This window comes from Capra hircus, chromosome 7, assembly GCF_001704415.2.
Source record: "Capra hircus breed San Clemente chromosome 7, ASM170441v1, whole genome shotgun sequence".
Taxonomy (NCBI): Eukaryota; Metazoa; Chordata; class Mammalia; order Artiodactyla; family Bovidae; genus Capra; species Capra hircus.
In genome coordinates, this window is record NC_030814.1 from 16,348,601 (window position 1) to 16,376,448 (window position 27,848).

At 37.4% G+C, this 27,848-nt stretch overlaps 1 protein-coding gene across 8 annotated transcripts in view; it reads left to right on the forward strand.

Annotated features, from left to right (window-relative positions):
• Window positions 1–27,848, forward strand: part of MCTP1 (multiple C2 and transmembrane domain containing 1) — a 557,812-nt gene that overhangs the window by 378,696 nt on the left and 151,268 nt on the right. For 5 of the 8 annotated variants that reach the window (XM_018050030.1, XM_018050036.1, XM_018050031.1 and 2 more), the window contains 5 exons: window positions 12,861–12,963; window positions 14,710–14,812; window positions 15,057–15,245; window positions 15,626–15,700; window positions 17,910–18,029. In XM_018050030.1, coding sequence (XP_017905519.1) covers window positions 12,861–12,963; window positions 14,710–14,812; window positions 15,057–15,245; window positions 15,626–15,700; window positions 17,910–18,029 — 590 coding nt within the window. The remainder of the gene's footprint in view (window positions 1–12,860; window positions 12,964–14,709; window positions 14,813–15,056; window positions 15,246–15,625; window positions 15,701–17,909; window positions 18,030–27,848) is intronic. The other 3 variants (XM_018050032.1, XM_018050035.1, XM_018050034.1) reach the window with 2 other exon arrangements.

Consider the following 27,848-nt stretch of genomic DNA (forward strand, 5'->3'; position numbering starts at 1 on the left):
CAACTTTTGTGTTTCTACTCTAAGAGCAAGTCAGATACGTGCAGTTTCTTGTTTAATGTTAATTGAAAATAAAGTCTTTAAATGTTTTTGCCATAATTTATTTAAACTCTTAAAGGTTTAGACATAACTTCTCTACTGCCTCTCCTCATTTTATAAAGCCCAGAGTCTCCTTTGCCTTTATTTTCCAGTTTCCTATCTGTCTTGTTTCCCATTCTTCTATCATAAATTTTGGGTTCCCCAGCATATACCAAGATGGTTCACTTCTAGCACTCAAGAATGCAGTTAGTGATACAGGATACTATAAATATTCTTTTGCATCTAATTCTAGATCCCTGGGCTTCCCTGGCAGCTCAGCTGGTAAAGAATCCACCTGCAATGTGGGAGACCTGGGTCCGATCCCTGGGTTGGGAAGATCCCCTGTAGAAGGGAACAGCTACCCACTGTAGTATTTTGGTCTGGAGAATTCCATGGACTCTGTAGCCCATGGGGTCGCAAAGAGTCGGGCACAGCTGAACGACTTTCATTTGAGCTTCCTTGGTGGCTCAGATAGTAAAGAATCTGCCTACAATGCGGAGACTCAGGTTTGATCTCTGCATTGGGAAGAACCCCTGGAGGAGGAAATGACAACCCACTCCAGTACTCTTGCCTGGAGAATCCCATGGGCAGAGGAGCCTGGCGGGCTACAGTCCGTGGAATCGAAAAGAGTCAGACATGACTGAAGTGACTTGGCACAGCACTAGACCCCAAGGGAAATAAACTCATATATACATTAAACTTTATTTCTGTCGCTCTTAGTCATGGTTCTCAAAGTGTAGCTCAGGAACCTCTAGGAATTCCCAAGACCCATTTAGGGATTTATGAAGTCAAAACTCTTTTATAAATAATACTGAGATGTTGTTTGCTTTTTTTTTTACTGTCATTCTCTCGTGAGTGTACAATAGAGTTTTTCAAAGGCTGTATAATATTTGATCACTCTAATGTTAACATTAGTCCCTTGGACTACAAGGAGATCCAACCAGTCCATCCTAAAGGAGATCAGTCCTGGGTGTTCATTGGAAAGACTGATGTTGAAGCTGAAACTCCAATACTTGGGCCACCTGATGCAAAGAGCTGACTCAAGACCCTGATGCTGGGAAAGATTGAGGGCAGGAAGAGAAGAGGATGACAGAGGATGAGATGGTTGGATGACATCACCAACCTCAATGGACATGAGGTTGGGTGGACTCCAGGAGTTGGTGATGGACAAAGAGGCCTGGCGTGCTGCAGTTGATGGGCTCGCAAAGAGTCAGACACGACTGAGTGACTGAACTGTACTGAACTGAATGTTAACATGTCATGAATTTATTATTGTTATTTCCAAATGAATATCTCTTATTGTTTAATTCAAGTAAAGTTGATGTAATATAATATGTAATTTATAGGTGTACAACATCAGTTCAGTCACTCAGTCGTGTCCAGCTCTTTGCAACCCCATGGACTGCAGCACGCCAGGCCTCCCTGTCCATCACCAACTCCCAGAGTTTACTCAAATTCATGTCCATTGAGTTGGTGATGCCATCCAACCATCTCATCCTCTCATCCTCTGTTGTCCCCTTCTCCTCCCGCCTTCAATCTTTCCCAGCATCAGGGTCTTTTCCAATGAGTCAGCTCTTCGCATCAGGTAGCCAAAGTATTGGAGTTTCAGTTTCAGCATCAGTCCTTCCAATGAGTATTCAGGACTGATCTCCCTTAAGATTGACTGGTTGGATCTCCTTGCAGTCCATGGGTGTACAATATAGTGATTCACAATTTTTAAAGGTTATGCTCCATTTATAATTATTCTAAAATATTGGCCGTATCCCCTGTGTTATACATCATTGTAGCTTATATTATACATAATACCTTATATCTCTATCTCTACATTGCCCCTGCCCCCTTCCCTCTCATTGCTGCTAAACACTAATCTATTCTTTGTATCCGTGAATCTGTTTCTTTTTTGTTATAGTCACTAATTTGCTATATTTTTTATATTTCATGTGTGGTATCATACAGTATTTTTTTTCTCTGACTTATTTCCCTTAGCATAATATGTTCCAAGTTTATTCATATTGCTGCAAATAGCAAAATTTCCCCCTTTTTGTGGCCAAATAGTATACCACATTCCATTGTGTAACACATCACCTTTATCCATTCATCTGTTGATGGACACTTAGTTTGCTTCTCTATCTTGGCAATTTTCAATAATGCTACCGTGAACATGGAGATATATGTATCTTTTCAAATTTGAGGTTTGATTTTTTTCAGATATATTACCTGCAGTGGAATAGCTGGGTCATAGGGAAAAGTTTTTTTCAGTTTTTTTGAGAAACCTCCATATCCTTTTCCAGAATGGCTATGCCAGTTTGTTTGTTGATTTTGCTGCACCAGGTCTGAGCTGTGGCAAGCTGGATCTAGCTCCCTGACTAGGGACTGAACCCAGGTCTCCTGTATGGAGATTTAGAGAAATTTAGCCACTGGGCCACTGGTAGAGTCCTGACTGTACCAGTTTAAATTCCAAACAACAGTATATGAGAGTTCTTTTTCCTCCACATCCTGATTACGTTCCTCTACATTAGATTACAGAAATGATGACCTGGGTGAAGTAGCATGTAATTATGGTTTTGATTTGTATTTCCCTGATGATTGGCAGGGTTGGCCATCTTTTCAGGCGCCTATTGGCCATCTGCCTTTCCTCTTTGGAAAAATGTCTATTCAGGTATTCTGCTCATTTTTTAATCAGGTTTTTTTAATATTAAGTTGTATGACATGATAATATAATCTTAGATATTAACTTCTTAATAGTCATATCATTTGCAAATATTTTCTTCCATTCTGCAGGTTGACTTTTAGTCAATGGTTTCCTTTGCAGTGCCAAAGAAATGAAGTTTTAATTAGGTCCAATTTGTTTATTTTTTTCTTTTACTTCCTGGCTTTAGAAGACAGATCCAAAAAACAATATTGCTGTGATTTATGTCAAACACTGTTCTGCCTATGTTTTCCTCTAGGAGTTTTCAGCCTTACATTTAGGTCTGTAATCCATTTTGCATTTATTTTTGCATATGGTGTAAGGAAATGTTCTAATCTCATTGTACACATAGCTGTCCAGTTTTCCCAGCACTCTTCAAGACTGGCTTTTCTCCATTGTATATTTTTGCCTGCTTTGTCATAGATTAAGTGACCATAAGTAACTGAGTTTATTCCTGGGCTCTGTATTCTGTCCCATTCATCTGCTGTCTGCTTCCGTGCCACTGCCATACTGTTTTGATTACTGTGGCTTTGTAATATAGTCTGCAGTCAGGAAGCATGACTCCTTTCAGGGCTGTTCTTTCCCAAGAATGTCTTGGCTATTCAGGCTCTTTTGTTCCTTTCTTATTTTAAAATTATTTGTGTTAGTTCCATGAAAAATGTCTTTAGTATTTTTGGCAACAATTATATTGAAAATGTAGCTTACCTTGGGTAGTATGGTCATTTTAATTTTTTCAGCCCAAGAACACAGTGTGTCTTAACATGTTCTCAATTTTAATTTCTAAAATGGTCAATTTTGATAGATATAACCCACTCACACACACACAAAAAAAAGCTCTTTGAGATCCTCAATAACCTTTGAGTTCCTAAAACTAAAATGTTTAAAAACTGTTGCTGTGGGGAAATGATTCTCAGTTGGGAGATGGCAGTATTGCCCCCTCAGTATTTTAGACATCTGTAGGGGAATTAAGTTGCCACAGTGATTGGGGAGCACTATTTGTATTGGGTGTTGGGGATACTAATTGCCTTTTTAAAAATTAGACAGTAATAAATAGTGAAACTATTAGACAACTAGACATAAATAGCGAAAATTGTCCCATGTCCTACCTGACTAAATATAGACACTAAGATAGCTTTAAACTCTGTTTTATGATTATCTGACTCTAGATTGCACCCTTAAATACATATTCTTTACTCAAGTCTTATTGATGGCTGCCACATAACACCAAAGACCTTAGAATTACCTCCAAGGTACTTCATGGCCTGGTTCCTGTTACATCTCTGACCTGTTTATTCTTCCCGTTGCTCACTGTGCCCCACTATCAGAGTCCCAGAGGACACCAGATTTTTCCTGTGGCTCCCGCCACTGCCTGGAACACTTTTTTCCTGATATCCACTTAGCTACTTCTTCACTTCCTTCAGTCCTTTGCTTAGGCTTCCCTTATCCATGAGGTCTACTCCAGACACCGTAATTAAATATATAAACTGTGACCTTCCCCACACTCTTCAAGCCCCTTGTCTTGCTCTATCTTTTCCGTTTTCTGTTAACATACATCACTCTAGCATACAATATAATCTACTTATTAATTATGTTCAGTATTCATCCTCTTTCTCCTCGCTCCCCACTGCAAGCAGGCTCCAGGCGAGCAGAGACCTTATTTTGTTTTTCATCTGTCTGGGAATTGGTCAGTCGTGTCCAGCCCTTTGTGACCCCATGGATTCTAGCCCGCCAGGCTTCTCTGTCCATGTGATTCTCCAGGCAAGAATACTGGAGTGGGTAACCAGTTCCTTCATGACCCGGCAAAGAGTAGATACTCAATAAATATTTGTTGGATAAATCTTTTAACAATAAAAATTTGTTAAACAAATAAATGTATGACTTAATTGTATACAACTTTCTATTAGGTCCTCTGAATAATAGCATTAAAGCATCATATTAAATGTTGAAATAACTTTCAGGTTAGTCTTATCATATTTCAGAATAGTGAGAGGAGGGCATTACAAATCTTCACTGTGAGGAAAAACCTACTGGACCAAGAACCACAAAATTAGAGGGCCCATTTTTTCTGCCACTATGACACCTGCTTCATGCCTTAACTAAGAAAAAAGAAGCCCTATTTTTATTACCCAGTCCAGAGCCAGACCCAGTGGGAACCTAGTGAAGAGTGTCAGCTAATGTAATTACGCCAACCAGATGTTTAAAGTATATTGAGGGCTGTCAATGAAAAAAGCTAAGGCCAAAGCCTCACCTCCAGTGACAAGGAGAGGATTGGAAGATGTCTCCAGTGTAGGCTGCTCTTTATTTTGGTAGACCCTGTGGCATTCCCTCAACTATAACCTTGTTATATGCTAGGATTTATTTCCAGTTTATAGAAAGATGGCAACCCTGATTATAATTTTTTAAGATTAATTATAACCATTTCAAGTTGTGGCAACTGAGGAAGTTAAACCAATGAGCTTGATTTGGGCCAGGTAGCCCAAAATAAAAGACCGTTGTGGGTATGAATTGCTTTCAGTGCTACTGAAAGCCTCTGTGTTTTCAGAGACATGCCAACAAAGAGGGGGTCACAGGGCCTCCACACGCACACGTTTTTATAACACATCACACCCAGCAAATGGTGCTCCTTGTCAGCAGCCAAAGGACCGTGGACAAACCCCACCACTGATGGATTGGGACTTACCTTCTATTCTGGGAGCGGGAATATCACTCAGTATCTCTTGAGTGGCCTCAATGCTCAAACCACTTGTCTGCATGAACTAGAGTCATCTGCTTGCCCACAAAACAGGGGTGGTGCTGACTTTCCCACAGTTCTTTGTAAATATGTCAGTGTGGTGACCTCAGAGAGCCAGGGCTAGGGGTGAGAGAGAATTAGCCAGTCAGCGCACCCTGTTTAATCCTGACTGCCGCTTTGAAGATTGCCAGAAGAGATGCCCATTGGAGACTTTTCTGACATTTATTTTTATGGTTATAGGAATGTCTTTCCACCATAAGAAGAGCTGAAGTAATACAGTAGATGCTTCAAAATCTGTTACAGGTTTATTCTTATGAGTCAAGGTGAAATAGTCTCCTCCTAATTTTAATTTTCTTGGGAGATTTTCTTCCCTATAAAATTTCATAGGAAAAAAAAAAGATAGCCCTTAGTGTTAAACCAGATTATGGAGAAATGCATCAGTCCTAACATAATATTTGTAAGTATCTATCTAATGGGCTTCCCAGGTGGCCCAGTGGTAAAGAAGCCACCTGCCAATGCAGGAGACCCAAGAGATATGGGTTTGATCCCTGAGTGGGGAAGAACCCCTGAAACAGGAAATGGCAACCCACTCCCATATTATAATTGCTATATAATATAGATCTAGGTTTTGTGTTACAGAGACCCTATTAAAGGGATATACAAATAGATTTAAACTAAATATTCCTTAGCACAAATCTTAAAGTCCTTCACTTCTAAAATCGCTGGTGACAGAGGTGTAATTATCATAGATCACCAGAGTCATCTCCATTGGGAAAAAGTCTTCACTTTCTTTTCCCCTTCCTGTTCTAAACTTAGAGAATGATACACTTCCTTTGCACTCTTTACTCACCTTTATTACAGCACTCACAACCCTGCATTATTGTGTATTTATGTGTCTATTGTGCCTACTAAATTGTGTGTGTTTTGAGAGCTGTGTCTTTAAAAAAAAAAAAATGGACTAAGGGCTACTTTAACCCATTTGTTTTATTTTAGATTAATGCTCATTTTTTAGAGCTGTCTTAGGTTTTTGCACTATGCCTCAATCATACTTAGAATTCTGGGGAGAGACAAGTAGACACTCGATAAGTAATGAATAGCTTCAAAATGTATTCCTGCAACTCTCTAGAAATCGTCGACATGGAAAATGGCCATGCTCTCGAAGAAGGTGAAGATTCTCTTCTAGCTGTCATGGTGGGTAATACAGGCAACCCCACTGCCCCACCCTCATCCAGCACTGCTGCAATTTCTGTCTTGCATCCAAACCAAAATCTCCAGTTTCCTGCACTGGAAAGGAGAGGCATGGGCACTTTTTATCTAAAATAGTGAAAGTTAAGGGAGAGCCGGTTGGTACCCACCAGTCTGCTGGAGTCTTCCGATAAGAATGAGTAAGAGGGGAACAAGAGATTACATGATCTTTGTTCCCACACACGCATGCTCTTCCAATAGCCCCAAATGGCTGGAAACAAGATTCACTGCAACTTTGGATGCTGCCTTCCTTCCTTGCCCTCCTAGCCTGATGGTATCGAATAAAACGATAACAGGAGCCAGTTCTGCCTCGCTCTCTGCTGCTGCTACTGCTAAGTCGCTTCAGTCGTGTCCGACTCTGTGCAACCCCATAGACGGCAGCCCATCAGACTCCCCTGTCCCTGGGATTCTCCAGGCAAGAACACTGGAGTGGGTGCCTCGCTCTCTAGAGCTTTGTGAAGTACAGCGCACTCTGCAGACATCAACGCTGCCTCCTGTAGTCAATGCCTCTCCTCCATACCCTCAGCAAGCAGAGCGGCACATCATAGGGTCTAACCAGAATGATAAAAGCGTGAAAAGAAGGAATAATTAAGCAGATAATGAATGGTTAGGTCCATCACTGGTATTTCTGTGATTGTTTTTGTTTGTTTAAATGGCATCTAATCAAGACAGCAAAATTTAGGAACTGAAAAGCCAGTCATTTAAAGCATCATTTAGCAAACCAGATAAGTACATCAACTATGTGTAGCCACTTCTTTAAAACAAAACTGTCATGCGGGCTTTCTAGTAGTAAGCTCATGGTATTTAATATTGTATGTTTACTCTTATTTTGGTTGCAATTGCTGTTACTTTTTAATTGCCCTTGAATCATGCAGTGGCAGAAAGGTTCTTTCTAAATTAGTCAAAAATAGCATAGTGTGTAAAGATCTCATGTTGGCATCCACACTGATAACTGTAAAAACATAACTTTTTAGAAAGAAAAGATGAATGAAAGCTAAAGATAAAATGGCCTTGCCTAAATGTTCCTCTTCTGAAGTCTAGAAATAGCTAGTCAGAGCACTTTGTTGAATACTTCTTGTCCTTCCCAAAAGAGACTGACTTGGCTAAGCACAATAGATTGTTTTCCATTTCCAAATAATAATATCAGGCATAACAGATTGTTCAATATTGATATCTGCAAATTCTGTTGGTTCTCCCATCAACATATATCCAGAGTCTGATCTCTTGATATCACCTGGTTTATTGTAATATCCTCTTAACTAACTCTTCTCCTTATCTCCTTCATTGCCCTCTTTCTACCTTATTTTACAAATGGCAGCCATCAGATCCCATTGCATCTCAACTGAGATCCTTCCAAAACCTTTCCCTAGCACTTAGAATGAAAGCAAACTCCTCCAGAGACTGGCCACCCTCCCCATACCTCTCTGACTGTGTTATCTACTACTCCTTCCCACTCCCCATCCATTCCTCCAGTCAGACTAGCTTTCTGGAGATTCCTGGAAACACCAGGCACAGTCATTTCTCTGGCCAAGGGTCACTCTCTTGCCTCTTTCATTTCTTTGCCCACTTGTTGCTTTCTCACTGAGACCCCCTCTGGCTGTCCTTTTTAAAACTGTGCATATATAGCAGCACTCCTTACCTCCTCTCTGATCTTCTCAACTTAATTTTTCTCTATAGTACTCAGCCCTTTCTAAAATACTCTCACTTTCTTAAAATACGCTAACATGTTCTTATCCATTGTCTTTCTTCTCCAATGCAAACTCTGCAAGTTCAGCAGTTTTTTAAGTTGTTTTATGCATGTCTGTGTCCTCAGCACATAGAAGATGCCTGGTATGTGGTAAGCGATAAGCATTTGTTGAATAAATGAATCTACAGACAAGACATTACCCAGCCTTTCCACGGGTGTGACTCACTAAATACTGAGATATGGCATGGTACAGTTGAGGCTTCCCTGGTGGCTCAGATGGTAAAGGATCTGCCTGTAATTCAGGAGACCTGGATGCGATCCCTATGTCAGGAAGCTCCCCTGGAGAAGGAAATGGCAACCCACTCTAGTATTCTTGCCTGGAGAATCCCATACATAGAAGAGCCTGGAAGGCTACAGTCCATGGAGTCATAAAGAGTCAGATATGACTGAGCAACTAAGGGGATAGATCAAGGGCTCTAAATGTCAGATAGACTTGAGTTTGAATGACAGTTTTACTACAGCCTGTGTAACCTGGAGAGTTATATAATCACCCAGCCTCAGCTTCCTCTCTGTAAAATAGAAAGAGTACAAGCATCTTTCTCATAGAGGAATCATAAAAATTTTTGAGCAAATAAATGAAAACATTGCGTTGGGCTTATATAATAACTCAGAAAATGTCCACAGTGATTGCAGTAAGTATTGTAATTGCCCTTATTGGTATTATTATTGCCCTTATTATTGCTATATTTTATTGAAGCCCTTGCTAGTATACCAGACATTTTACTACTTATATTCTAGCTATTATCTACAAGGGACCATTACTGTCACTGTTGAAGGGGTTTGGGAACTGGCCCAGAGTCCCGTAGTGAGTATTCAGTCCCAGCTTGCTCTGCCTCCAAAGTTTAGGCCCTTCCTCCCAGACCACTGGCCTTTCACATTGGACTTTAATGCCATGACCTGAGCTCTGGAAGTACTTAGAATATTTGAGGACACAAAAGGTGTGATATAACTCAAGCAAAGAACTTTAAGGACCTTGAGACTGGAGATGAAAAACTATATGGCCTACTATATGATGAGCTTCCCAGGTGGCACAGTGGTAAAGAACCCACCTGCAATGCAGGTTAGATGTAAGAGTCGCAGGTTTGATCCCTGGGTTGGGAAGATCCCCTGGAGGAGGGCATGGCAACCACTCCAGTATTCTTGCCTGGAGAATCTCATGGATGGAGGAGCCTGGTGGGCTACAGTGCATGGAGTTGCAAAGAGTCGGACATGACTGAAGCAACTGACCACACACACATACCATATAATGTGGATTTTAATAGATACTGAAAAGGCATCGAAAGTGGGTTAAATTTGAGAAAAAGTTTTTGGAAAAGTGAAAATAGCCTTTACATGGATTCGTTCCTGTCACTGATCACAATCTTTAATATGACCGTAGGTGGCTCAGAGGGTAAAGCGTCTGCCTGCAATGCAGGAGAGCTGGGTTCGATCCCTGGGTCAGGAAGCTCCCCTGGAGAAGGAAATGGCAACCCACTCCAGTACTCTTGCCTGGAGAATCCCATGGACAGAGAAGCCTGGTAGACTACAGTCCATGGGATCGCAAAGAGTCGGACACAACTGAGCGACTTCACTTAAGTGTAAGAATAATAGATTTCAGATTGGGAAAAATCAGTATAAATCAAGTTATAAGATAGGTGCTGATAGGAGAATGTCTTTGCCATTGATGGTATGCCAACTGGAAGTTTAAATAGCAAAATGACTGAAAAGTGTCTTTAGGAGGCTCTTGCACTGTTTTTGGTGTAGAAATGTCTCTAGTTCTTTAACAACTTTATTCTAATAGAAAAGAGTAACTGAGGGGTTAAGTAATGTGGTGATAGATGGCTAATACTGGTTTTCCCTAAAATGGTTTTGAGAAATAATCAACTAAATAGCCAGAAAATATGGATTGCAACTACCTCATAGACATAGGGTTTGATAAATACATTCGTTTCTTAGCAGAATATGGATAATATTCAACAGTAAGCATAGATTTTGTTTCTTTCTAATCCTTTGGCCAACCACTGACCTAGGTCTTCTTTTGTCAGCAAATAAGGATATAGTAACAAAGGTGATGATTTGGGAGACCTTCCATGGGGTTGGTTGAAAGTATTATATTCAGTCTTGTTGCTGTTCAGTTGCCCAGTAGAGTCCGACTCTTTGCTTACACAACTGAATATAATTTCCTGTGGAAAAAAAAGTCAACATTTTCATCCTCTGTTCCTAGAAGTTTAAAGTGAATTTTTTCAGCACAGATTTCAGTCTCTAGAGTTTGTTCTTGTGTCTTGTTATTGGAGAATTGGTACAGTTTCGACTGAATCTATCACACATTGTTGATCACTGGAGGGCAAGTAAAACCAAGGTAATTGAAATAGAATAGTATTAACAATTGGAGTATAGCAAGTGAAAATAAGGGAACAAAAATACCAAGAAGTGAATTTTTTTGTACTTATTTTTACTGGTTAAGATTAATATGGATATATATGTGCATAAGAAAAATTACAAGGAAGTCCAAGGAAATGTGAGAGTTATACTTGTCTTTTAAGTGTTTTTGAAGTTTATCATTTCATCGAAAGTGAAAGTAAAGTAGTTCTTGCTTTGCCATAGTTTCTGTCATAAATATGGCTTTAATATTCCCTCTGCTTGTTATATATGGATATATTTTATCTCTCCAATCCCTTTATAAGCTAGTTGAGGTTGTAGATTATACGCTGTGTTCTTTTGTTCCAGCACAGCTAGGTGGAAAGACAATGTTTAATATGAGTCTTAAGAGCAACTAAGGTTTTGAAAACTAATCTACTTTTCATGCGTTTACCTAAATTCTCTGGGACAAAATAAAGTTGATGTGGCAGATAAAACCTACTGTAAGGTGAATTAATGAACAAAATATTTTTGAACACTATCTTTCATGGCACGTCTGAGTTACGAATGAGGTTGGTAGCAGGTAGAAGGGGAGGAGTGAAGAATGTGGGGGAAAAAAACACAGATCCTAGATCAAGGGTGAAATTTTCACCAGACCTGAAAGACTTTCAGTTCTCTATTCTTTATTGAAAATTAATCCCAAGACCAAAAGTTGAAAAGACTACCATAATGTTAAATTATGCAGTTATCCTGGGCTATATGAGGCCACCAAACTAACACACACACATATTAAATCTCTTTTATAATGTAAAATTAATAAAGAGGTAAATTAAAAGGTAAGTCAAAGTTAAATTAAAGGTAAGTCAAAGTTTGTACAGCTCATTTTAAATATTACAATATGGAAAGTAAATACACTGCTTTGTGGGAATACATAGCTTATCTGTCCTTGCTAGCTAATGAATTCTTTCCTATTAAATTTTAATAGGAAAATCTTCAATGATATTTAAGCTTTCACAGAAGTGTAAACTACTGTGACTACAATTCACAATGCATTTAAAACAATTATTCTTTATCATTAAAGTTAATAATATGCACATTAACCTCTTATGTAGTCTAAATCAATATTGTCGTTTAAAAGATATGACCTCTGGACAGCTTTGTCTAAATATTGATTTCATTGTCATTTGTATAAGGTATCAAACAAATTACATGCTGCACTAATATCATTAATACTGCCCCCATAGAGCCTCTGACTTTACAGGTTCTTATAATATAGGACATGACATTACAAAAATATTGAGGACATCACAAGATATAATTACTGAATAGATGAGGTTTGACTATGGTTGCGCAGAGTGGCTGTAAACATGTGATAACTTCCAAATCCTTTACTCTCTGTGGACAGAAAAAATACATCTCTTTAGCATGCAGATTGGTTTGTTGAGGTTAAGTTTCAAATGGCAGAATTTTTTCTGCCTCAGAGGGTCTAATTTACCTTTTTGTGATGCCATAGATATTTCATAAGAGAATCGCAAGTCGGATTAAAATATTGTAGTTCTGCAAAATAGCAGTTTTCCCAAAATAAACTTGTTTAGGAATTTCTATTACAAGTTCCTAGTAACTCAGATGAGTTGGAAAATACATGCAACTTTATGCATGTAAAGTGAAGGGGTTGAACCTTTCAAATGATCATTAAATTAAATAAAACCTGATTTAGGGATGGGCACATATCGCCTTTGCCCTCATTATTGGCCGTTACAGTATTATTTTTGTAAAAACAAAATTTGCAAATTAAAGTAGCTGTATAAATTAGCTCTTTAAAACTTTTTTCAAGTTCTAAATTGCTCTGAATCACAACTGTTAACATCACCCTGTTACATCTAACTCTATATTAATGTTTGTTTGTTTGTTTAATTTTTAAAATTGTACTTTCTGTTTTCTGTAAAACTTTTTAGAAAAGAGATGTGGTCGTGGTCACGATACTAATAGCTTTGGGTGCTATTTATACTAAAATTGGCCCCCCATATTTCTTGTAGGTAAAAGTGACCCGTTTTGTGTGGTTGAGCTGAACAATGATAGGCTGCTAACACATACTGTCTACAAAAATCTGAACCCTGAGTGGAACAAAGTCTTCACATTGTAAGTAGTCGTTACCTTGAGCTCGCTTCAAGAATGGCGCTAAATGATATTTATTTTCGAGATTTTTGTGTGTTTTTTCTTAACTGATTACCAGCTCAGCGCATCTGGCCTGCCTTTGCCAGCAACAATGAATTGCATAATTGTATTACCTTCCTGAGAGTGAAACCTGGGGAAAGGGTATGCCATTTTTGTGTGTGTTTATACAGATATTTTTTTTAAGCTGTGCATTTTTTTGACTAAGGATTTTGCTTCCATTAACTGAATTGCCATACTGCTTCTTCCTTTTATACTTTCTATTGAAATTCTCCCCAATCGCATTGACACCAAGGAGGACAAAGCTCTATTTGTTCCATTGCTCAAATCAGCAAACAATCCAGTCTCAGATTCAGCAGATGCTTTAGTTTTGGTTTGTTGCATTTTAGCACAATAAGAATATTAAGCACTGTCCTACTTACACCCCTCCCCAAAGAAGAAAAAACTCTTTGAGTTAATTTTCATTTTGTTTTAAAAAGTTTGTAAATCTTTCCAGTCATTCACTGTAAAAGCTGCCACTGCTACTCTGTAGTATCTCCTAAATTTGTGGATTTTTTTTTTTAAGCTGGGCTTTAGAAATGAACTCTGAACAAAGGAAAACTCTCCGAATAGAAGTACTTCTTAAAAGTTTTCTAACATAGTTTTATTTTTTTGTATATGAGAAACTGCTAAATTCCTCATTAATTTCTTATAATGTCCTTGCTTAAGATCCAGTAACTAATCAGATTTAATTATCTGACCAATTTATCTTTAAGGAATTTCACATTTTTATAAGAGATGAAAGCCTGGTCAGGAGACTTGCACTCCTAAGAAGGTTGTAGAGAGTGTTTTTCTCTGGAATGCATAATTGAATGAATAGGTTTGATTATTATCAAAGCCATTAATTGATTGTGTTCTGATAAAGCCTCTTTTCACATGTGGCTGCAGTCTTTCAGTAATGAATATATTCATTTTTTGTTTTTTCTTAATTCATGTTTTCTTGGTAAACAGTTTGATCAAAGAATAAATGCTGTCAACAATTGGGGCTTATTTTTCTAGAAACAAAAATATGAAGAGCTTGCACAGTTGTTTATTAGCATATGTTGTCTTTGGAACATAATGGAACACTACTTAATTTCTAAATCCTAGGGTGGTACAATAGCTATCAATGTTACATTTTCTCCATTCTGTATTCTATGTAGTTAATTTTTACTATAAACTTAACAGAAATAAGTTAGCATTTTGATGAGAGCTGTGGATAAAAATTATAAAAATAGACAAATGGTACAAAATATACTGTGACTCTTGCTGAAATCAAACCTGGTGGTGTTTTATGTGGGAGTTATAAGAAGATAGAAATTATTGTAATAATGAGAAGAAGAAAAAGCCTAAAAAAATCAGTGCCACTTATTGATGGGTTTTTTTTTTAAAACAGTGATTTATTCTGTGGCCATCCAGATGGAAGTTATATTTTATTGAAAAATTATAACTTAAAATTAAAATTGTATTCAAAATTCCAGATAATAGAACCATCACTGCTGTCTACTAAGATGCATTGTGGGAAATTCTGTCAGACACCAATCTGCCCTATGTACACGTATATGCAAATAGCATACATAAAACACATATACACCAAATCAGCTGGAGCTATCTAAATTTTCAAAAGCATTTGTGTTCTTGTTCCCCACTGATGAAGTCTTTTTTTTTTCCCCCTTACATATATTTATTTTGCAGCAACATTAAAGATATCCATTCAGTTCTTGAAGTGACAGTTTATGATGAAGATCGGGATCGAAGTGCTGACTTTCTGGGCAAAGTTGCTATACCCTTGCTGTCCGTAAGTTTTATTCACATGACACACAGCTCTGTGTTGCTTTTGCTCAAGAAAAAAAAAAAAAACCCTCAGCTCTATATCTGTCATTTCTCAACCAAGGTCTGTAATAAGAACACTAAAAATTTTAACATACTCAATTCACGGCCATGTTGAATCCCATGATAGTTAATTTTTCCTGACAGACTCGATCCTGGTAATGAACAGGTACTTGTCAGAATTGCCACAGTTGTTTTGGGTTCTCTGTCAGTTTCAGCAGCTGGGGGTCAAAGGTCACCGAGGGAGTGTATTCAGTGGAGACCGCGAGACAGACGGCTGTCATGTCCTTTTCCCGCAGATTCAAAATGGTGAACAGAAAGCCTACGTCTTGAAAAACAAGCAGCTGACAGGGCCAACAAAGGGGGTCATCTATCTTGAAATAGATGTGATTTTTAATGCTGTAAGTCTTAACTTTGGCTTTTTTGTACTGCTAAAGAGTTCAGTTTCATGAAAGCTTTTGTTCCTGATTTGTAGAGAATTTCTGTCATCCCTCATTTTCTCTAAACCTTGATGTCTCCTGGAGAATACGCTTCTGCCACTGCCTGGCACACCCACACTTTCTGTTATAGTTGGCGGCTGCGCTGCGGCTGTGCTGTGGCTACTGCCTGCCGGCATCAGAAATGGAAAGCGCAGGCATGTGCCACTGTATACATTTATATTTTATGGGAACCGCAGCCAGGACTTTGAAACTTTAGCAATGATTGCATATTGAACTGCGTGAAAAACTTGTAAACATTTGTAATATATTCATCCATAACAGACACATATGTTGATGTATAGGTGAAAGCCAGCTTACGAACATTAATACCCAAAGAACAGAAGTACATTGAAGAGGAAAACAGACTCTCTAAACAGGTAAACAGCGAGGAAAGATGAATCCCTCTGGGAAGACCTGATTTTATCTGTAAAACATCTATGTAAATTCAAATAAACTTTGGAGGTGTGGGGCGGGTGTGGAAAGACTATGGAATGTTTAATCATCTACTGATGTGAAATGGCTCTTTCTTTTCTTCTTTCTTTTTCTCTCTTCCCTTCTTTTCCTTGAAAGATCAAACAAGGACAATACCAAACTAATAAATTGAATGGGGGTGGTCAGAAAGGAAAGGGGATACTGTAGGCTCTGCATAGAATGGATATGTATTCATTCGTTAGCAAAAGAATGATCATTTTGAACATAAAATACAATTTGATTGCCATGGAATGTGTAAATGAGAACACCAAAAGCTGAGGTTCAAATATACGTCCAGACCACCCACAGGTATGATGCAGGTGTGTGTAAAGCAAGCCCAGTGTATAGCTCTTCCCTCTAATCCACGAGAGAGGGGGCTCTATCTTTTAAGGGAGACCCTCCTGTTAATTAGACTTTGACTATGATCTTTTAGAAGTGAACTTTTATTGGCATTTTTAGCTCAGGAAATAGAAAATCAAGAACCCTGATTTTCCTATCAGGAAGGAATTTTAGACTTGATATCTTGTAATTAGACTTGTAGCTTTAAATTTGATTTGATATCAAGTGAAGAAAAGAGCACTAAGTTTCCCCTTTTAAAAGCTGTTTACTTTCAATTAACACAGCGAAAATAAAATATATCTGAGACTCTACAGTTTACAGAACTCATCTGTGTGTGTTAAAATATTTAATAATTTTCTGTGCTATTAGAAGACCAAAACTACTTTGTTTTTATTCCAATCACTTCACCAAAAACAGTGGAATCTTTAGTTGTTTAAAGATGGTGCATGAGGTACAAATGAAATATCTATCTGAATGGAAATACAGATTACATTTTTCCACAGTTATATTTAAAAATAGTAAAACTCTTAAAGGTGAGTAGGGGCCAAGAAGGCAACAAATAGGGACACTTTGTACTTTGCCAGAAAGAAATTTTAACTGGTTTAAACTGCTGTGTATGTACGTGCTTCTATATGTACATACATATGCAGATGTTTTCCATATGAGCCCAGTCAACTTTACATAGCTACTTCTTTAAAATACCAGATTAGCCTTGAAATATACTTGTAAGTAGCAAAATATTAACCTGCAGACATAATTATTCTAATTATTAACATAACTGTATGTAATGTTTTGAATCTGTATCTAGTATATGGGCTGTTTGTCTTACAACTGTAGCCATGCCTTAGTTTTAAATTTTTTAATTATATAAATTCCCATATACCTCTTAATCTTGTTCCATATCTACAGTTTATTTTTTGTCCCTTTTTTTATTGAGGTGTAATTGATGCACAATATTCTGTTACAGGTGTACAGTGTAGTGAGTCACAATTTTTAAAGATTTGTTCCATTTGTCATTACTATAAAATATTGGCTATATTTCTTGTGTTGTACAATATATTCTTGTAGCATAATTTATATGTAATAGCTTGTCATATACCTTTTTTAAGAAAATATTTTGTAAAGTACTTGGTTACCGTACATTTTTCCCTAAATCCAAAATTAGGAAAAAGTAATGAGAAATGTGGGTAAAATTTATTGTGGGAAGGAGAGAGAGGAAGAGGGAAAAGAGAGAAGAGGAATGAAACTATGATAGGAAGAAAGGGAAATCCTACTGAAATGGGGATAAAATATTCTTTTTTCTATAATAAAGCAATACTTGACAGGTTTTTTTCTAAGCTCCTCAATAAAAACATCCCAAGTTAGCATTTTCACTTTGAAATATCTTGAAATGAAAGCATTTAAAGAATTTTAAAAGCACAGGATTTCAGAATTTTTAAATATATTTAAAGTTCTCAGCATTTTAAGTGTCAAAAAAAATGTTTTTGATCCATTGGAATTTTTTTTTTCTTTTGAACAGAGGTAACTCAACTTGCATGATATTACTCTTTATGCAAATATATTTAACTTAGAAATTGCTCTTGTAATTTTGTTCTTTCCACCTTCTCCAGATATACCTCTCTCCCTCTAAGTTGTGAGCCAAATTGCTTGGTATATTCTTACAACTTTATTAACTTTCTGAATTCATATTAAGTCACACTAAACTTGAATTTTGTAGCATATCTGATAGATTTTAGTCTTGCAAATTCTAATAATGGCTTTCATCTTCCTTTACAGCTGCTGCTAAGGAACTTTATCAGAACGAAGCGTTGTGTCATGGTGCTCATAAATGCTGCATACTATGTTAATAGTTGCTTTGACTGGGATTCACCCCCAAGGAGCCTCGCTGCTTTTGTGGTATGATCATACTGTATTACTTACATTATTATTCATTAAATTCGGTAATCATAGCTGCATGTTTCTGCGGCTCTAGTTACAGTTATGTCGATGTGGCCATTTTTAACTTCTATTTTGAGATTTGACTGGGCAGATTTGCCGTGGGCAGGAACCTGATGGATGTTCAAGGTCTGAGTCCAAGAATACATCCCCACTCCCCGCCTCAGATTTCCGGAATACAAGACATCTCAGCCAATGTGCAATTTTCTCTGTGACAGTTAAAAAGTAAAATTTTACATGTTGCATAATCCCAAAGCCCAACAGCAGGGCCAAGAAAAGTCCTCAGTGTTAAAAAAAAAAAAATTAGGAATCTTGACCATCCTCATTTTAATTGTATTTATCCTATGGATATCTTTTCAAAATAAGAAAATCTTTGGCAGTAGAATGCTAGTTGTAATACTTTAATATGTGAATCACGATTGGAAGTGGATGAATGCTTTATTATTTCTGAGATTTCCAGTTTTTAAAAAGGTACAAGTGAGAAATTTGATAGTTCCAGAGTCCTCTGACAACATTCATCCAGTGGCCTTTTACTTTGGTTCTTTAAAAATTGCTGATGAAACCAACTTGCAAAGCTAGAAATTCAGAAAGAATTCTTTCCTCTGAGCTTCAGCTGAGATTTTTCTGCTCTCACATTATTTTTGCGTATTCAGGATTTCAGTCTGAAGTTTAAGTGGAGTCGTTCTTTTGAAATCTTTCATTTTATTATCATACTTGTTAGAGTATGAGGACCCTTATGTGTCCTTATATTTGCGGGGTTCGCGGACTATGACTTTATCTTGGGGGCTTACAAGAAGAGCTTTAATTATAGTAACAAGTCAACATTTTAGAATTACCATTCAAATGAGTGTAGGCACATCAGTTCAATACTTTGAGCCCTGTCCTCCTCTCAGGCCTTGTGCGGGACTTTCATTAATGTCTGAGCACATGGAACAAAGAGTGTGTACGTCCCTTTGTGTTGTGAGTTACCAGAAAGTTAGGCAGCCTGCTTCCCAAAGACATGTTGTTGTCTCCTTAAAGAAAGCGACTGGCATCATCATTAAGTTTTAGAAAGGAAAATCTGCCTCTCTCAATATCCTTTTATTTAGCTCTTTCACGTGATAAATACATTGGAGTACTGTTAAGCAAACTTTGTTGTTGTTTTTCAGCATCATAGAGGCACTTTAATGTTAGTGAGGGGAAAAAAAAAATGATGTTGAGTTTATATGTGTATTTTATGCCATTACGTCCAGATTCTAGGGGGCCGTATAGCAGACACAGTAATATTCTACCGAGAGTGTCATCTGCCATCTTTGTTTCTCCCCTTTGTTTCATAGCTATTTATGGCATTTGCAAACAGAGAAACCCGTATATTATATCATTTGTTCAAGAACCTTCATTTTGGATATTTCAGCATTACAGTGTGTATGTAAGTCTTCACAAACTTCACCTGGCTTCTAGAGGTCTCTCCTGTACAATGAATCCAAGATGGTCAACTTTCCTCACAATTTCCTACTGATTGAAAAAATATGTGTATCAGCCAGTGAAATTCTGAGAAACTTAGCTACACAGTACTTGAGTAATTTCACTGTACGGGAGTCAAAATTCACTGGGAAAGAAAGGTAGTGGTCTCTCTTTCAGCTGGTGGTCAGTTTCTAACAGACTCGATCCTGCGAAACAAGCTGAATGCAAGATGTTTTCAGGAAGGAGGGGCAGGGGAGGCCATAATAAAGATAGGAAAAGGGGCTCCTGACACCCATGGAGAAAAAACAGGCCCCAAACTACAATGTGAATACATGTTAACAGGAATTTTGAGAAGAAGCAATATTATTAATGGTTTCATTGAAAAAAAGAAGCATTGAATTTCAGTCTGTTGAATGTCACTAAAACAGCAAATAACAACAACCAGCTTCATTGATCTGGACCTGAACTAGGAGTTCCAGGAGAATGGGGGCCCTGCCTTTTTCTCCTGGGACTCCAGCATCACCTGCAGAGCATCTAGCGCCTTAGTAGGCTCCCGGTGTAAATAACTGTCTAAATCAGTAGACCAATCAATGATCCAGTCAGTATGAAATATTTTTCTTATGTGGAGAAACTTTGTTCAATGATGCCGTATAGATAAGAGTTTGCTCTAATAAAGCTAGTGATTAAATGATGATAGGCTTAGCTTAATACCTTTTAGTAATTTTTCCTAGACCTTATATTGAAATTCTAAATTATTTCATAATCCTCCATCCCTCATCTCTTTTAACCTCAGATTAAATTCTAATATAAAAAACCCTTATATAATGACAACTAATATCTATCACAAATTTATGTGCCGAAACACTTTTCCAGGCACTACAGCATGAAAGTGCCTTTTGTGCATTAGTAAATTAAATATTCCCAGCAACCTTATTTGAAGTAGATACTGTTATTTTCCTGATTTGCAGAGGAAGAAGCTGAGGCATGGAAAAGTTAAGTACCTTGCCCAAAGCCACACAGATATTATTTCCTTTCCAAAAGAGCCTTTAAAATATGTACCTTGTAATCTTAACATCATAACAATTCAGGAAAAAAGAAAACACCGTGGTAGGATTTTTATTCATCTTCTAGATATTAAATGATGTACTTAAAAACGAAATGTTTCAAAGATCTTATTGCATAACCAGAGCCTTTTTAGGCCAGTTTATTGAAAAGAACTGCTTTCCATTAGGAGAGGCTATGAGCAGCACCCCATTGTTACAAACATATTGTTCCCATCATTCCCTGTTGATGGATCACGGGTCTATTATTATAATATTGGTTCCACTTGGCCCACTTTTTCATAAATGCAGCTGCCTCATGGAGCACATGCGTTTGTACCATTATGCTGCTTGGTTTTAGGCCCAGATCAGTAAACTTTATAATGTTTAAGTGCCTTTTTTTTCTATCCTGTTTTCTTTTTCTTTTCTAAGTTAGCATCCAAAAGTAAATGTAGAGTAGTGAAATTTAAACGGAAAAACAGTCATTTTTGTCCTGATGTCAGTTAGAGTGGAGAGCATGAGCAATGCAGGGGAAGAGATGCCCTGCTCTCTTTTTGTGCTACCTGTGTGTTCTGTGGAAGGTTCAAAGCCGGCTGACTCTATGAGAAATAGAAATCAGCCTGGAAGGTGATGGATGAAATATAAGCAGGCATGTGCCTGGGAATGTCCTTGTTGTTGTGTTCCATGAATTAGGTTTTTAAATTTTACTACGAATATTGTATGCTTAAGAGCAAACCCATACGTATGTGATGTGGAAGGCAGGGACGCTTGTCTTTGGGAATCATCTATTGTAGACGTGTAAATGTCTCATCAATTGGGTTTAATTTTCATCAGCCTCTTGACCAGACATGTGTGTTCTTGTGGATGTCAGTGGGTGCAACATGGGCGGGAGGGGGAAGAGTGCACATTCTCTTTTTCAGTACTGTCATTTCTCACTGTAATGAGCACAAAAATAATTGGACAACTGAGCTATCAGTAAAAGGACACACTTCAGTGTGCGTCAAAGAATTATTTTACAGGACAAACTTTAATCTTTAAATGGGATTGTAGATAATTTGTGGTACCATCTGTCCATTTGGAATTGTTTTAGCCTTTTCTGTCGTTATACAGTAAGTGCCGCTGTGTTTAACATTAACATTTGATATTTTACACATTTAATTTCTGTTCTGCTGTGTGGTCCTTAGGGAACGGAGCGCTAGTGCTACATGAGAGAGACAAAGTATTGATCAGTTAACATTTCAGCTACATTTATGTATGTCGCAAAATTAATGAAAATGCCAGACAAAAATGTCAGAGTGCACAAAAAGGTAGAATTTAAATTTGGTAGTTTAATGAAAAGTTTAAGATGTGCATTATCAAAAATGTCCTCCTGCTTTTAAAGCACGATTCCTAACAGAATAACTAAAGGGAGACACATATTTTACTTAGAGGGACAATGAACATGAATTATGAAGGGATGTCAATTCCTCAAAGTACCTTGTGTTCCAAAACGGCATGTTTGAATGCTCAACCATTACTCATAAAATACATGTGTTTCTCTTCCTATCTGCAGAGCTACTGGCTTCACCCCTCCAGGCTGACCAGCTGGACGAGGCAGGCTTCCTACTGAGATTCCGCCCCCCCGCACCCCCCCCCCCCCCCCCCCCCCCGCCTTAGGTTTTCCTTGGTATCCAGGCATTCCTTTTGTGTCAAAACTGAGAATTCCCTCTAGAGCAATTCACTGAGGCCACTCTGGTTCATTACTCGTTCCTTTCTGGGTCCTTTTCAAATGCCTGGTTTTCCTTTGCTCCCAGATAATTTGAGCTCCACCTTCATTCAATCCCTGTTTTAGTAAAGGATCACACTTGGGACAGCAGCGACTCTGAGCAAAGCGGGGCCGTTATGCAGCAAAAGAGAAAAACCAGAGATGATGTATGCAAAGAATGGCATGAGGCAGCTCTCTGTAGCCAAATGATAAAAAAATGAAATAAAATAAAATGGAGGAAGCACAAGCAAAGGAGGAACTGAACTTGCAGGGGCTATGTGGCTGGTGTACAAGGATCGGAAGACAATAGGCTCCCCAGGAAACCATATCGAGCACTTCCTGTGTAGAAAGCCTGCTGCTATTAAACAGCATATGGATTTTTCTAAAAGTTATTACAAACAATAAGGACATTTTAAGTGGCCTTCATGTTCAGGGACTGAAAAGGGAGCATCACTTAAGAAGAAATATTAATGTGAAAACAAAGACACGTCCAGATCTCCCGTAGTTCAGATTCAAGTCTTAGCCTTCACTGAGCAATAGAGAGGGATTGTACTGGCTGTATGGGAGGTAACTTTGAATTTCAACAGAAATGTCCAGTTTCAATAATTTAAGAGGCATCAATAATACCACACCAACAAAATTATGCTTCAGGTCTGTAGCAATTTTCAAATGATTTTTATAGATGCTTTTGTTGTTGCTACAATTTTTTTCTTTTTAGTGCTAGCAGAAAAATTGGAAATGTTCCAGACATAATTTTTGTTTTCTCCCCAAAACAGCAAAACAGAAGGACCCCTGAAAACCATAGAAATAAGTACTAAAGTAAAATGATCTGTAACTGATGGTCCTATCCATATATTCTTGAATTTTCCTAGAATTATGTAAATTTAAACTTCCAAGACCTTTTGCCAACCCTTCTTTATGTATGCTTTCCCCTGATGTAAGTACTTACCAAGTTTATAAACAATACTGATTTAGTTTATATAAATTTTAAAGGTACATTAAGCATTTCCTTCATAAATGTGTGAGAAAGAGAAAGCCTGTACAGAATTTCATTGCTTTTGAAGACTGTATATCTCCAAAGTTGCCTAAAATTCCTATTACAACATCAGAGACCATTGACACTTAGAAACTTCTAGTACTACACTTTTCAGTGAGTAGATTGCGTGCCCAATTCATATGAACATGCTGGCACTTTAAGTTGGTGTTCAAAGTATACGCTTTTCCAAAATTTATCTAGATTCCATGGAAGGAAACTGTTTTCAAGCATTAGCTAATGAAAAAAATAGGTTTTTTTAAAGTGATGCCTTTCACAAAGCATTGCATATAAATTCTAGCAACTCCCCCCACCAAAGACCAGATTTTTGAAGTGAGTTGAATTTTAGGACTGATCACAATTAGCTAAAATCAAATATTAATAGGACAAAGCATTTTAACTAGATTTCTCTAATCCTTGAGGATGCTGCTCTAGTTCACTTTGTAGGTCTATTTAAATGTATAATTCTTTGGTTTTATTTTTGTGGCTGTTGCATATACCAATGTAGCACTTCCTCAAATCAGCACTTAACTTTCTTTAAACGGTACCTGTGCCCCTTTTTTGTTTATTTTAATAGATGTCAGTAAAAGGGCCTCCTGCTCTTCGGAGGTAGGTAATCACGTAAGATGTAGAATCTACTACAGTTCAAAAATTCCTCTTAGGCTTTATTTTGTATTTACAAGAGGAATTTAATTCTTAAAACACATCGCAAACCTTTTCTATCATTTCTACTTTCCTTCCTTTGTTCTCTAAAGCAGAAAGTTGTCCGATGTTATCATCTGGGGACATTCTGTGGGTGACTTGAAGAAAATGAAATTGTTTCCCTTTTTTTTCAAGTACAGTGCAGTTGCAGTGTATTATAATCAAACATAAAGCTCACGTATCACCAGCATAACAATAATACCATATTGAATCTAGGAATTAGCCTCCTCGTGAATCTTACTGGTATGTGCAGTGAAAGTTGGGATGACACCAGGCAGGCTTCTTGCATTACATATCTTGTAGTTGCAGCCTCAGAATCTTTATGTGATCCTTAAAAAATATGTTGCATGGTCCAGATTTTATGATTAAGTTGACTAAGGATTAAAAATGACAAAATAATGAAATTAGAGATGTTTCACTGTCTGTCCTCAGATTCCTAAACCAAGATTCTTATTCTCCGAAGAAGTTTCCACCCTCCAGCTTCAATTTAAATTGTTGGGGACACACATTCTAAGCAACATAGCAAGGCATAGTTCTTTCCAAAATAATATTCTGTCAAATGTTTTGCAAAAGAGAAAGTTTAAATGAATAATTATGAAATTTATTTTAGTAAAATTTTGTAAACTAAGAATAATAGCTCTTCTGAAAGATTGTACATTGCAACAGAAATGCAGTCATTACCATACTTTAGACAGTGACTTAATTCTCCAAATGTTTTCATGCCCTTTTGTATGGGGTAAATATTAAGAAGTAAGGAGTAGAATGCTTTCTATTGTCTGATTTTTCTATTTTGACCAGTTATGAAGATATAGCTTAGAATTATGGTGTATTCGAGTTAATTTAACAAGTGAGAAGCTAACCTGAAATGCTGTTAAGAAAGATTTTCATTGCCCCCTTCCTTGCCATCATTTCACCATATTTTAACATTACAGGTAGAATGAATAGAGACGTAGGATCACTCTTGCCATGGTAGGTCTGTGAGTTAGGACTCTGCACTGCATCCGCTATTTTGCTCTGATGACGGAGATCTGACCCTCAGCGAGTGGTAACATTAGAGATCAGTAACACTGAAGATGAAAGAGTGACCATTTCTCGCGTTTGTACCAGTCATCAGCCACTGGCTCAAAGAGAAGTAATGAAGAGAAATTCAGAGAGGAGCTCACAAGGAAAGACGGAAATCACATCAAAGTGTAAACAGATATTTGGGTAAAAATGAAAGGCAACCCTGATTCTAAGGATGAGGAAAAGGATTTTACAGACAAAACTTAGCTTTTCTTTTGTTTTAAATCAGCATTTCTCAACAGTTTTCCATATTCACTCCCCTAAGGAGAAGCTTTTCATTTAATTTAATGAGAGAAATGAAATACTAAGGAATAAGATTTTCTCAGGGAGTGTTGAGCTTTGGGGGCCACAAATCACTGTGATATGCAAGATTCTCTGTGCTGTCCCCTAAGAACCAATTTTTGCCCCCTTGGGTGCCATCTCAACCCCATCGGGAATGCATGCTCTAGAGGAGGTTTAATGTGAGTTTAACTATGTTTACGTTCATGCTCTTGGTGGTAAAGTCTAGTTTAGAATTTCTGTAGTTTGCATACAATGCAAATGATTCCCATAATCAGTCTGAGGAAAGAGAATTTGTGATGTTTATACAAAATTATTGACTATATTGGAGTCCAATGAAAGGAGAAGTTTTGTCTGGCTTCATAGAGACTGAAGAATTACATTTTCTCCCTATGAAACCCCATATGGGAGCTTTCTCCTCTACACCAGCTCCAAGGGTGCATTGTAGTGCTTCCCTGAAAAGGAGAAGTGAGGTGAACATCAATTCTGGGCTAAGTAATATCTCCATCATTATAAGGGTTAGATGGGTTTTGTCCATACATTATACTATATTTATGACTAATAGATAATCTTTATATTCCTAAATGGATATCATTATGTCAGAGATATAAAAGAACACTTCATTAGACTTGATTACCTATCAGATCTTCACGGGAAGGGAAGGCAAAGGGGGCGTGGAATAGAAAAGTCATTTTAAACAGTGAGGATACATGTTCTACTGGCTATTCTGCATGGCTGATTACTCAGTTCCTCATAGGAGTCCAACAACTTTTACTGTTGTAATTTGTCAATAATAAGTAAACATATGATGTTTTATATCCCACTTAGCTATATAAAAATAATTCTACTGCATTTTCCATAGTTAGCAATCTCTAGAGTTTCTGCCAAGCCGACTTCAGGCAATGCTTACGTGTTTGAAACAAGAATATATCATCCAATTTTATTTATTATAAAATGTTGGTGAATTAAGTACTGTTTTCCTTAGTCAGTCAGAGAAATCCTTTGGATTTAATTTAAAATAAGAGATTGCTAAAGTTGCAAGTAGTCCATGAGTTACCTACAAATTATTATACTGAGGTTGTATACAAGAGGTGTTATTATATATTTTGAAGTGATATGAGTGAAGGAGAAAAATAAAATATAAATGTGGAAGTTCAGAAAGCTGAGGTCACTTTCTCTAGTTAGGTAGAAATGTTGAAAACTTATCTGGATTTGTTTAAATTATTGTATATAGATCTTGGTTCTTCCATTGCATGAGACTATTACATGCCCCAACCAGGAGGCTGGTATTTTTAGGAGAGACCTTTAACCTAGGTTCTGTTGGTCTGGATGTGCCCTATTTCCTTCATTTTTTCAATTCTCAGAATATGAGAATTTATTTCTAAGTCCTAAATCTTGGTTGATGTGTAATTAAAACTTTTTATTTTTTCATATAGACTCAAAAACCTCCAGGCAAGATCTGTCTGTTTTGTAAGACAGTTCCTTTGACCCTGGGACACATTGCCCTGTAGTGACAATTTGGGGGCCACAAATCATTGTGATGTCTGATGTCATAAGTAATGACACAGAACCATTCACAGAGCCTGTCAGTCATAGAGTACTAGCTGTAGAATGGAAATGTCGTATGTAGGAAGTAAATTAGAGTGCAGTCACGGCTTGGTGTTGAAAATGCCAAGAACCACACCCACCCCAATCCTAGCTTCAAATAGACCATCTTCCTCATGGCAAACGTAAGGGACCCACAGAAGTGGAGACTGTATAGGCTTTTAAGTGTGGCAATGAAGTCATGGAGTGTTATGGTTAGAAGGGAGCTTAGAGATAATTTTATGGTGGAGGAAATTAAAGTGTTACAAGGGAAAGCGACTTACTGAGGCATTTACTCTCCTTCTCCCCCAATTGTTGGTAATGAATGTTTCAAAGACATCAGCATTGAGAAGAGAGAAAGGAAGAGAATGAGAAAGAGAGAATCTTTATCATGAAGTTTATAAGTTGTTGTCCTTAATTAAGGAAAACCAAGTGTGAGACATTGTTCTGTAGAGTTCTAAGAGTGTAAAATTAGGCTCCAAATTCTAGGTATGTCTTATTAAGAAATGTGTTGACCTGAAAGGGCTGGAATTGCCCACTCAAAATAGTAAATCTTTGCTTGCTTTGCTTAGTATTATTCCTGCAGTTCATGTAATAAGTGCATATTTTGTCTTTTGATATACTTCTCTACTAGTTGCGATCACATCACATTACAGCTCCCCCAAACACTGCAGAGATGTGTGTATAGTAATAGAGAATACAAAAAGTTCACTGTGTATTTGAGGGAGGTACATTTTAGACAAGCAAAGAAATGTCATTTGGCCTCTAAGTAGTATAAATTACTCATTCCCAAAAGTAAATGTAGATTCTTTAAGACTATATTTCCCAGATTTTAAACATATACTATATCGTGAATTGCCTAAACAGTTTAAACCATCTATATTGATCCATAT